The 11,961-nt window shown below is 40.0% G+C and overlaps 1 protein-coding gene across 1 annotated transcript; it reads left to right on the forward strand.

Moving 5' to 3' along the window:
* Window positions 1–9,128: 9,128 nt before the first annotated feature.
* Window positions 9,129–11,723, forward strand: LOC133753503 (armadillo repeat-containing protein 8-like). The gene is made up of 2 exons (XM_062184170.1): window positions 9,129–9,195; window positions 9,300–11,723. Exons 1-2 carry the CDS (start codon window positions 9,151–9,153, stop codon window positions 11,274–11,276), a joined length of 2,022 nt encoding a protein of 673 aa, XP_062040154.1. The 5' UTR covers window positions 9,129–9,150; the 3' UTR covers window positions 11,277–11,723.
* The last annotated feature ends 238 nt before the right edge of the window (window positions 11,724–11,961 follow it).

Here is an 11,961-nt window from a genome sequence, read left to right on the forward strand (position 1 = left end):
CCAGCTCCCACCATTGCTGCCATCTGGGGAGTGAAACAGTGGATGGAAGACCTGTGTGTGTGTGTATGTGTGTGTGTGTGTCTGCCTCTCTCTGTAACTCTGCCTTACAAATAAATACATAAATCTTAAAAAAAAAAAAAGATCAGGAGTGAGTGGCTGGGACAAGGGAAAGGAGACATTTACTACTCATTTTACATCACATAGGTTTGAAATTTTAAACCATGCTAATGTAGTCTTTTACAATAGGGAGAGAAATATTCTAACTTTTAAAAAATGGAGAGAGTTCCTGTGGCATTAAAATCAAGGTCTAAGATTGTGTCTTCGAGTTTTTAGTCTTTATTTCTCTGTAGCTATGATCATGGCTTAGTACTGTCCTCAAGTTTAAAACATGATAGCCCAGGGCCTTTGACTCTCTCAGTCAGGCTCAGTGGCATCTGCTGTTCTAAACCTATGGCGTCCTTTTGGCTTCAGCCAAGGTAAAAGGGCAAAGTACTATAGGAATTCACAAGACTTTTTCTCCACTTGACATTCATCTTCAGGCGGATTCCATTCAAAGTTTGGGCCCTCTGGATTATAAGGACACAGTATAGGATAGGGAATTCACACACAGGCTCCTACAAAATAATTTACTCACTTCTGGCTTATGAAGGAATATGGAAGATGAGAAACAGAAGAGGGGGGAACACTCATCTCATTGGTGGAGAGATGTGATGTGTCATGTGGGGGCCCTGCACTCCTAGGGGTTGGGGTAGTTATGAGCCAATGTTAATGTGTGATTCTAGAGAATTTCCATAGGAAGCACAGCCCTTCTGCCTCTCAGCAACACATAGCTGGTGACACATACAATACATGTGTGTGGGGGTGGGGATAGCCGGAGAGAGGGGCAGGCTGGAGGAAGAGCAACTCTTTCTACCTTCTTTTTATTTTTTTAAAAAGATTTATTTATTTACTTGAAAGTCAGAGTTACACAGATAGAAGGAGAGGCAGAGAGAGAGAGCGAGGTCTTCCATCCTCTGGTTCACTCCCCAGTTGGCCACAACAGCCGGAGCTGTGCCTATCCGAAGCCAAGAGCCAGGAGGTTCTTCCAGATCTCCCACGTGGGTGCAGGGGCCCAAGGACTTGGGCCATCCTCTGCTGCTTTTCCCAGGCCATAGCAGAGAGCTGAATTGGAAGCACAGCAGTTGGAACTTGAACCACCGCCCATATGAGATGCCGGCACTAGAGGCAGCGGCTTTACCCGCTATGCCACAGCGCCGGCCCCTCTACCTTCTTAAATTGAACCATTCTCAAAGCCAGAACCATCTCTGAGTAAAATAATACCCCATTTATTTTTTTAACTTTTATTTAATGAATATAAATTTCCAAAGTACAGCTATGGATTACAATGGCTTCCCCCCCTCCCCCGATAACTTCCCTCCCACCTGCAACCCTCCCTTTCCCGTTCCCTCTCCCCTTCCATTCACATCAAGATTCACTTTCAATTCTCTTTATATACAGAAGATCAGTTTAGTATATATAAAGTAAAGATTTCAACAGTTTGCCCTCACATAGCAACACAAAGTGAAAAATACTGTTGGAGTACTAGTTATAGCATTAAATAACAGTGTACAGCACATTAAGGGCAGAGATCCTACATGATGTTTTTTTAAGAATTGATTAATTTTCTATGTAATTTCCAATTTAACACCAGGGTTTTTTTTTTCATTTTCAATTATATTTATATACAGAAGATTGATTCAGTATATACTAAGTAAAGATTTCATCAGTTTGCACCCACACAGAAACACAAAGTGTAAAAATACTGTTTAGTACTAGTTATAGCATCACTTCACATTGGACAACACATTAAGGACAGTCCCACATGAGATGTAAGTACACAGTGACTCCTGTTGTTGATTTAACAATTTGACACTCTTGTTTATGGCGTCAGTAATCTCCCTAGGCTCTAGTCATGAGTTGCCAAGGCTATGGAAGCCTTTAGGGTTCACCGACTTAGATCTTATTCCGATAGGGTCATAGTCAAAGTGGAAGTTCTCTCCTCCCTTCAGAGAAAAGTACCTCCTTCTTTGATGGCCCCGTTCTTTCCACTGGGATCTCACTCGCAGAGATCTTTCATTTAGGTCTTCTTTTTTTTTTTGCCAGAGCGTCTTGGCTTTCCATGCCTAAAATACTCTCATAGGCTCTTCAGCCAGATCCGAATGCCTTAAGGGCTGATTCTGAGGCCAGAGTGCTATTTAGGACATCTGCCATTCTATGAGTCTGCTGTGTATCCCACTTCCCATGTTGGATCGTTTTTTCCCTTTATGATTCTATCAGTTAGTATTAGCAGACACTAGTCTTGTTTGTGTGATCCTTTTGACTCTTAGACCTATCAGAGTGATCAATTGTGAACTGAAATTGATCACTTGGACTAGTGAGATGGCATTGGTACATGTCACCTTGATGGGATTGTATTGGAATCCCCTGGCACGTTTCTAACGCCATCATTTGGGGCAAGTCCGATTGAGCATGTCCCAAATTGTACATCTCCTCCCTCTCTTTTCCCCACTCTTATATTTAACAGGGATCACTTTTCAGTTAAAATTTAAACACCTAAGAATAATTGTGTGTTAACTACAGAGTTCAACCACTAGTGCTAGAACAACAACAACAAATACTAAAAAGGATAAAGTATTACATTGTACATCTAGAGTCAGGACAAGAGCTGATCAGGTCATTGTTTCTTATAGTGTCCATTTCACTTCAACAGGTTTCCCCTTTGGTGCTCAGTTAGTTGTCACCGATCAGGGAAAACAAATATTTGTCTCTTTGGGACTGGCTTAATTCACTCAGCATGATGTTTTCCAGATTCCTCCATCTTGTTGCAAATGCCCGGATTTCATTGTTTTTGACTGTTGTATAGTATTCTATAGAGTACATGTCCCATAATTTCTTTATCCAGTCTACTGTTGATGGGCATTTGGGTTGGTTCCAGGTCTTAGCTATTGTGAATTGAGCTGCAATAAACATTAAGGTGCAGATGGCTTTTTTGTTTGCCCAATTAATTTCCTTTGGGTAAATTCCAAGGAGTGGGATGGCTGGGTTGTATGGTAGGGTTATATAGATGCTGGAGAGGATGTGAGGAAAAAGGGACAATAACCCACTGTTGGTGGGAATGCAAACTGGTTAAGCCACTATGGAAATCAGTCTGGAGATTCCTCAGAAACCTGAATATAACCCTACCATAGAACCCAGCCATCCCACTCCTTGGAATTTACCCCATTTATTTTAATCCTGTCTTGACAGGTCCCTGCTGAGCCTAAGAAATAAGTAGGATAGTCTCAGGGTAGAATGGACACAGACTAGTATAGAAGAGTGGTTTAGTCTCTGGTCCTATCCCTACAGCATTCTCTGCCATACCTAGCCTCATACAAAGTGCTTATCTTCCGCAGTGAGGTGCAATAAAATCTATTGTAGCTGAGACAATCAATTATGCCAGGAAGCAATTAAGCCCAATGACAAAGAAACAAGGGATAGCAAATGAAGTGTTCAAGGGACAGCAAATGAAGTGTCAGCACAAGTGGTTTATTTCCCTTCATAGTCCTATGTCTACTCTCCCCCATGGTCTCAGCCCCTAAATTACTGACTACATAGTATCCATTCCTAAAAAGACCAAGCAGAAGGTCATCTGGGTGCTGTGAACCTCGAAGTTAGGCACTAAAGGATGAGCCCTTATTCTCATATGGATATCCACATTGAGAGGAAATAAATTTGGTCATTCACTTAAACCATTTATAGAAAACAATTCAAAATGGACTAAAGGCATAAATGTAAGACCTGAAACTGTGAAAACTATAGGAGACAATACTGGGACAAATATTGTCCAGGCGATGACTTTTTTAAAGATTTATTTATTTATTTGAAAGTCAGAGTTACACAGAGAGAGAGAGAGAGGCAGAGAGAGAGGTCTTCCAACTGCTGGTTCACTCCCCAATTGACCACAATGGCTGGAGGTGCGCCAATCCAGTCAGGAGCCTCCTACAAGTGTCCCATGCGGCTGCAAGGGCCCACTGCTCTCCCAGGCCACAGCAAAGAGCTGGATTGGAAGTGGAGCAGCCAGGACTCAAACCGGTGCCCACAATGGGATGCTGGCACTGCAGGTGGCAGCTTTACCTGCTACACCACAGCACCAACCCCATGGCAATGATTTTTTTGGATATGAAGCCAAAAGCACAGGCAACAAATGCAAAACTAGACATGGGATTTCACCAAAATAAAGAGCTTCTGCAAAGCCAAAGAAACAACAGTGTGAAGAGAAAGCCTAACGAAAGGGAGATGATATTTTCAAATCATTCATCTGACAAAGGATTAATATCCAGAATATACACGGAACTTAAACAACTCAAGAGCAAGAAAACAAATAACTATTAAAAGTGGGGCAAAAGACCTGAATAGACATTTCTCAAAAGATGACATACAAAATGCCAGAGAGTAACAGTCAGTAGTACTAATTGGCACGGAAATGCAAATTGAAACCACAGTGAACTATCATCCCACACAGGTCATAATGGCTATTGTGAAAAAATTATCAAAGATAGTAAGTGTGGAGGGTGTGGAGAAAAAGGAACCTTTGTGCAGTGTTGGTGAAATGTAAATCAGTATAGCCATTATGAAAAACCATACAAGCTCCCTCAAAAAGATAAAAATAGAATCACCATCTGATCCAGAGATCATGCTTCTGGGTATTTACCCAAAAGATTTGAAATCAGTATTTCGAAGAGGTATCTGTACACCCATATTCATTTCATAGCACTACTCACAACAGCCAATTTATATAATCCATCTAAGTGTCTATCAACAAATCAACAGATAATCATTATGCTTGGTGAAATAAGCCAGTCCCCCAAAGCCAAATATCATGTTTTCTCTGATATGTGGTTAATATAATGTAATATAATATAATATAATTAATAGTGATTAAAATGGTTAATATACAAAGAATGTATAGGAACGAAATAGGCATCTTACAATTTGATTGTTGTTCTTGGCTCTTGTTTATACTACCTGTGAAACTGTGGTCATTATACTTTTTACTTGTTGAATACTATGGTTAGTGGTGCATTAAACCTGTGAGTATAGAATAGATGGAAATTACATATTTTTAAAAATTTAAAAAAGGAAGGAAGAAGGGGATTGAGGGAGAGCATTATGGTTATCTTCTTAGAACTATAGCTATGAAATACATAAAATCTGTTCTCTTTATATTAATAAAATTTTAAAAAGAGCATTTGGTGTATACACACAATGGAATTTTATCCATTTTTTAAAAAGATGGAAATTCTGTCATTTGCAACAACATAGCACAGAAAGACAAATACCACATGATCTCACTATACATGCAATCAAAAACAAAATAGAAATGAAGAGTAGAATGGTGGTTCCAGAGACTAGGGGTGGGAGGTGATGGTTAAACAGTACAAAATCTCAGACAGGGAGCTGGCACTGTGGCGCAGCGGGTTAAAGCCCTGGCCTGAAGCGCCTGCATCCCATATGGGCACCAGTTCGAGTCCCGGCTGCTTCTCTTCCTATCCAACTCTCTCCTATGGCCTGGGAAAGCAGTAGAAGATGGCCCAAGTCCTTGGGCCCCTGCACCCACATGGGAGACCTGGAAGAAGCTCTTGGCTCCTGGCTTCAGATCAGCTCAGCTCCAGCTGTTGCAGCCATCTGGGGAATGAACGAACAGATGGAAGACCTCTCCCTCTCTCCCTCTCTCTCTCTCTGTCTCTACATCTTTCTGTAACTCTGTCTTTCAAATAAATAAAATAAATCTTTTTAAAAAAAATCTCAGACAGGGAGAATACATCTTTTCAGATACATCACAGTGTGGTCAATGTATTTAATAATAGTGTACTGTATTTTTAAAATTACTAAGAAAATAAGTTTCAAATGTTCTCACCACAAAAAGATAATCATTTGAGGTGATGAGTATGTTCTTTTTCTTAATTTAATCATTCTACGCTGAATTCATAAATCTTATCCCTTTGTACTCCATAAAGATACACAATTATAAATTGTCAATTTGAAATAAAATAAAAAATTAAAAAGACAAAACATAATATTTGTGACGATGTAGAAGAAAGGGAACACTTGCACCCTGTTGGTGGTGACGTAAAATAGTACTACCTTTACGGAAACAGAATGATAGTTCCTTCAAAAGTTAAAAATGGAACTTTAATTTGATACAGCAGCTCCACTGTCAGGTATAGGAACCTATATCCAAAGGAAATGAAATCAACCTGTTGAAGAAATAGCTGCACTCCTATGTTCATTATAGCATTATTCCTAATAGCCAAGATGGAATTAAGCTAAGTATCCATAAATGGATGAATGGATAAAGAACATGTGTTATATGTACACAGTGGAATATTATCCAGCCTTTAAAAAATAAGTGAAATTCTGTCATTTTCAATAATATGGATGAATCTGGAGGACATTGTGCTAAGTGAAACAATCTAGGCAAGAAACACAATGAGTGTGTGACTTGACTTATATGCAGAATCTAAACACGTTGAATTCATAGAAGTAGAGAGTAGAATGGTGGTTATCAGAGGCTAGGGTAGGGTAGATATGTTGAGGAGATGTTGGTCAAAGTATACAAAATTTCAGTTAGTAGAATAATTTTAAGAGATCTAATGTATAACATTCTGGCTTTAGTTAATAATTTATTGTATTCTTGAAAAATTCTGAGTAGATTTTAAATGTTCTTACCTCAAAAATGAGGTAATAGTATACACATGTAAAATTAGCTCAATTTAGGCATTCCACAATGTATATATATTTCAAAATGCCATGTATAAATGATAAATAAATTTTGTCAATGTTTAAAACATAAACAAAAATTATGGGGCCAGAGTTGTGGTACAGCAGGTTAAACTGCTCCCTTTGATGCCAGCATCCCATATGGGTACCGGTTCAAGTCCCAGCTACTCCACTTCCAATGCAGCTCCCTGCTAATGTCCCTGAGAAGTCAGCAGAAGATGGCCCAAGTGCTTGGTCCCCTGCACCCACATGGGAGACCAGGATGGAGTTCTAGGCTCCCGGCTTTGGCCTGGTTTCAGCACTTGCCATTGTGGCTATTTAGGGAGTGAACCAGCTGATAAAATATCTTTTTCTCTTTCTTTCTCTGCCTCTATTTCTCTGTCACTCTGCCCTTCGTTAAATTAAATACATTACTAATAACAATAAATAAAAGGCAGAGAGACAGAGGGAGACAGAAAGATAGATATCTCCCATCTTCTGTTTCCCTACCCCATTTTCTGAATCAGTTAGTGATGGGACTGGCTCATACCAGTGTGTATTGGGAGGAAGCTGGAATTGGCAATAGGGCCTGGATTCAAACCCAGGCACTGCAATGTGGGATGTGGACGTCCCTAGAAATATGATACCTGCTGCACCAAGTGCCCATACAACAGCTTGACTTTTTTTTAAGCAAAAATGTATTTTAAATTCAGAGATAGAGAGAGAGAGAAAGTAACAGAGATCTTCCTGTCTGCTAGTTCAGTCCCCAAATGTCTGCAATATCCACTGCTGTTCCTATCATGCTTAAGCTTAACTTTAAAACATACATTAATCAGTAACCTCAGTTAACCATACTTTCTCTCAGTTGGTACTGTTAATACATTATTGGCTTCATCTGTTTACAGAGCCATCCCAAAGTACTGAATACAATAGAAGTGGCTGGAAAAAGTCCATATGAACCTATAGGAGGACAGCTAAACACAGAACCAACAACACTTTAGTTTTACGAGCAGCAAATCATATATAACTGTGGATGACAAAAGACTGTAAGTCGCCATCTTTGAAATTATAAACTCATCAACCAACAAGAGGCACTTGCTTACTTCACAGTATTTTTGAAAGCACCTGTAGGATTTTACAAGTATTTAACCCTTTAGGCCTCTGGGGCTTTCTCATTAAGATAACTATCATGTCTAGTAACACAAGATCATTAGACTTTTTAATTCTCAAACATTTGTATTAATAGCATTTTCCATTATAGAAACTTAAAGTTTGGTACCACGTCACATATTGACAGTACTTCTAATATAATCCAAATAGCCTGATTAGTTGGTGTCTCTATAAGATGAGAGACATAGGTCCTTCGATTTTTTCAGTTGGGCCCAAACTGGAAAAACCAAAGTCCAGGCTTTGCTGGAAATTTTAGAGACCAGATTGTTTGAAACTTTGATTTTTTGAATGCCTGTCAAGAATGCCAAGAAGGCTCAAAATCCAAAATATCTGGTTGAAATAAGATTCCTTAAAATCATGACATAACATAGACCAAATTTGATCATTGTTACAAGGTGATTATTCAAATCTTTGAAAATAAGCACATATTTAAATAACCCATAGCTCTTAATAAAAATTCAGCTGTTTTTGAACAATTAGAATTTAACAGACATCAAGAGAACATAATAGATTACTTTAACACATTGTTTTAACAGAGCATCAGAGTGTAATTCTATGTCAAAGAGAAATTGAGCTTCCTATGATCTTTTGCTGTGAGGTTTCCTTCCTTTACCTTCTTTCATATTGGTGACCATGTTTCTGTGTTTCTGTGTGTAACACATCTTTAAGCATCTTTTGCAGGGCAGGATGAGTGGCAACAAATTCTTTCAGTTTCTGTTTGCTATGAAAAGTCTTAATTTCACCTTCATTCACAAATGAGAGCTTTGCAGGATATAATATTCTGGGCTGGCAGTTTTTCTCTCTTAGTACCTGGGCTATGTCTCGCCATTCCCTTCTAGCTTGTAGGGTTTCTGATGAGAAGTCTGCTGTGAGTCTAATTGGAGATCCTCTAAGAGTAATCTGACGTTTCTCTCTTGCACATTTTAGGATCTTTTCTTTATGTTTCACTGTGGTGAGTTTGATTACAACATGTCGTGGTGAGGATCTCTTTTGGTCATGTTTATTAGGGGTTCTATAAGCTTCCTGTACTAAGATGCCTCTGTCCTTCTCCAAACCTGGGAAATTTTCTGCTAGTATCTCACTGAAAATGCCTTCTAATCCTTTCTCCCTCTCCATGCCTTCAGGAACTCCTAGAACCCGAATGTTGGGTTTTTTAATAGTATCCTGTAGATTCCCGGCAGCAGCCGGGTGGGAAGGCTCAAGATGGCGTGCCTGTTAGAGACCCCAATCCGCATGAGCGTCCTCTCGGCACAGAGATCTTCCACTTGCTAGTTCTATATCCAGATGTCTGCAACAGTCAAGACTGGGCCAGGCTGAAGCCAGTAGCCAGAAGCTTCAGCCAGGTCTCCCAGGAAGTAACAGCTAGCAGTCGCCACTATGTTGACAGGCTATTTGACCCTGATCCCCAGAAAGTGCTACAAGGTGTCATAGACATGAAAAATGCTGTAATTGGAAACAACAAGCAGAAAGCCAACCTCATTGTTTTAGGAGCTGTTCCAAGATTGTTGTACTTGCTTCAGCAAGAAACCTCAAGCACAGAGCTGAAAACCGAATGTGCAGTGGTATTAGGAAGCCTTGCTATGGGTACTGAAAACAATGTCAAGTCTCTTCTGGACTGCCATATTATCCCTGCCTTACTGCAAGGACTACTGTCCCCTGACCTGAAGTTCATTGAAGCTTGCCTCCGATGCCTGCGGACCATCTTCACCAGTCCTGTCACTCCAGAGGAGCTACTGTATACTGATGCCACAGTGATACCACACCTCATGGCACTGCTTGGCAGGTCTCGCTACACCCAGGAGTACATCTGTCAGATCTTCTCACACTGCTGTAAAGGGCCAGATCATCAAACAATTCTATTTAACCATGGTGCAGTTCAGAATATTGCTCACCTACTAACCTCACTATCCTACAAGGTTCGAATGCAAGCACTGAAATGCTTCTCCGTTTTAGCTTTTGAAAACCCCCAGGTATCGATGACCCTGGTGAATGTTTTGGTTGATGGAGAATTATTGCCACAGATTTTTGTGAAGATGTTACAGAGGGATAAGCCTATTGAGATGCAGCTCACATCGGCAAAATGTTTAACTTACATGTGTAGAGCAGGAGCAATTTGGACAGATGACAGCTGTATTGTGTTAAAGACATTGCCTTGTTTGGTTCGAATGTGCAGTAAGGAGAGATTGCTAGAGGAGAGAGTTGAAGGAGCTGAAACACTCGCCTATCTGATTGAGCCAGATGTTGAGCTGCAGAGAATCGCTAGCATAACTGATCACCTCATTGCCATGCTTGCTGATTATTTCAAGTATCCCAGCTCAGTGAGCGCCATCACTGACATTAAAAGGCTTGATCATGACTTAAAACATGCTCACGAACTCCGCCAGGCTGCATTCAAGCTCTATGCTTCTCTTGGAGCAAATGATGAAGACATCCGGAAGAAGATCATTGAGACTGAAAATATGATGGACCGAATTGTGACTGGCTTGTCTGAGTTTAGTGTCAAGGTGCGGTTAGCTGCCGTCAGATGTTTGCACAGTTTATCCAGATCTGTGCAGCAGCTTCGAACCAGTTTCCAGGATCACGCTGTATGGAAACCTTTAATGAAGGTTTTACAAAATGCACCTGATGAAATCCTTGTAGTAGCATCTTCTATGCTATGTAATCTTCTTCTTGAATTTTCTCCAAGCAAAGAGCCAATTTTAGAATCAGGAGCCGTAGAGCTACTTTGTGGATTAACCCAGAGTGAAAATCCTGCTTTACTAGTGAATGGAATTTGGGCCTTAATGAATATGGCATTTCAGGCTGAACAAAAAATAAAAGCAGATATTTTACGAAGCTTGAGTACTGAACAACTATTCCGGTTATTATCAGATTCAGATTTGAATGTGCTGATGAAGACTTTGGGACTTCTTCGAAATCTCTTGTCTACTCGGCCTCACATAGATAAAATAATGAGCACTCATGGAAAGCAAATTATGCAAGCCGTCACCCTTATTCTGGAAGGGGAGCATAACATTGAGGTCAAAGAGCAGACATTGTGCATACTAGCCAACATAGCAGATGGGACAACAGCAAAAGAGCTTATTATGACCAATGATGACATCCTGCAGAAGATCAAGTACTACATGGGCCATTCACATGTCAAACTGCAGCTTGCCGCCATGTTTTGTATATCAAACCTCATATGGAATGAAGAGGAAGGGTCACAAGAACGCCAGGACAAACTACGAGACATGGGCATCGTAGATATTCTGCACAAACTGAGTCAGTCACCAGACTCAAACCTTTGTGACAAGGCAAAGACGGCACTGCAGCAGTACCTGGCATGATGGGAGCGTCCCTGGGCACCTGCGAGCATCCCACACCCTTGTTTAAGGAAGTACAGGAACTAGCCTCAGTTGATTCCTTCTATTTGCACAAGTCACCTTGGACTGCAGGGAGCTGTTTTGCAAAAGCAATTTCATAGGCTTAGATCTCAAATTCATCTTGAGAACATTTTTTGAGGTAATAATTTCCTCAGAGGACTGTTGTGTTTTGTTTTGTTTTTCTGAGCTACCTGGACTCTTTATTAGAACAATCAATCATTTTCCTTTGGACCTACAATTTTTTGCCTATGCTGCAGCCACTTTGTGAGTGAGAATGATTGTGTCTGTGTGGACACACAGGGGGTATGTGTGTGAGTATGTGTGTGTATCAGAATGAGTGGATGTGTGTGAGGGATACCTCAGATTTTTCTTTTCTTATTTTGTGTGAATATCTCTTTTCTACAGATTTTCCAGGGTTTAAGCATTGCTTGCTGTATAAAAAAAACTTTACTGAATTATATAGTTTGAATGAAATGTTATTTTAAAAACAAAACAATTGTTTAGTGTTCCATAAAGGTTATGTTGAATTTTGGTCAGATGAATATTTGTAAGTAAAAAATATATGCATTCCTGAACCTCAAAAAAAAAAATAGTATCCTGTAGATTCCCGACAATATTTTTTAGATTTCTAATTTCTTCTCCTTTTCTT

Source organism: Lepus europaeus, chromosome X (assembly GCF_033115175.1).
Source record: "Lepus europaeus isolate LE1 chromosome X, mLepTim1.pri, whole genome shotgun sequence".
NCBI classification, from domain to species: Eukaryota; Metazoa; Chordata; class Mammalia; order Lagomorpha; family Leporidae; genus Lepus; species Lepus europaeus.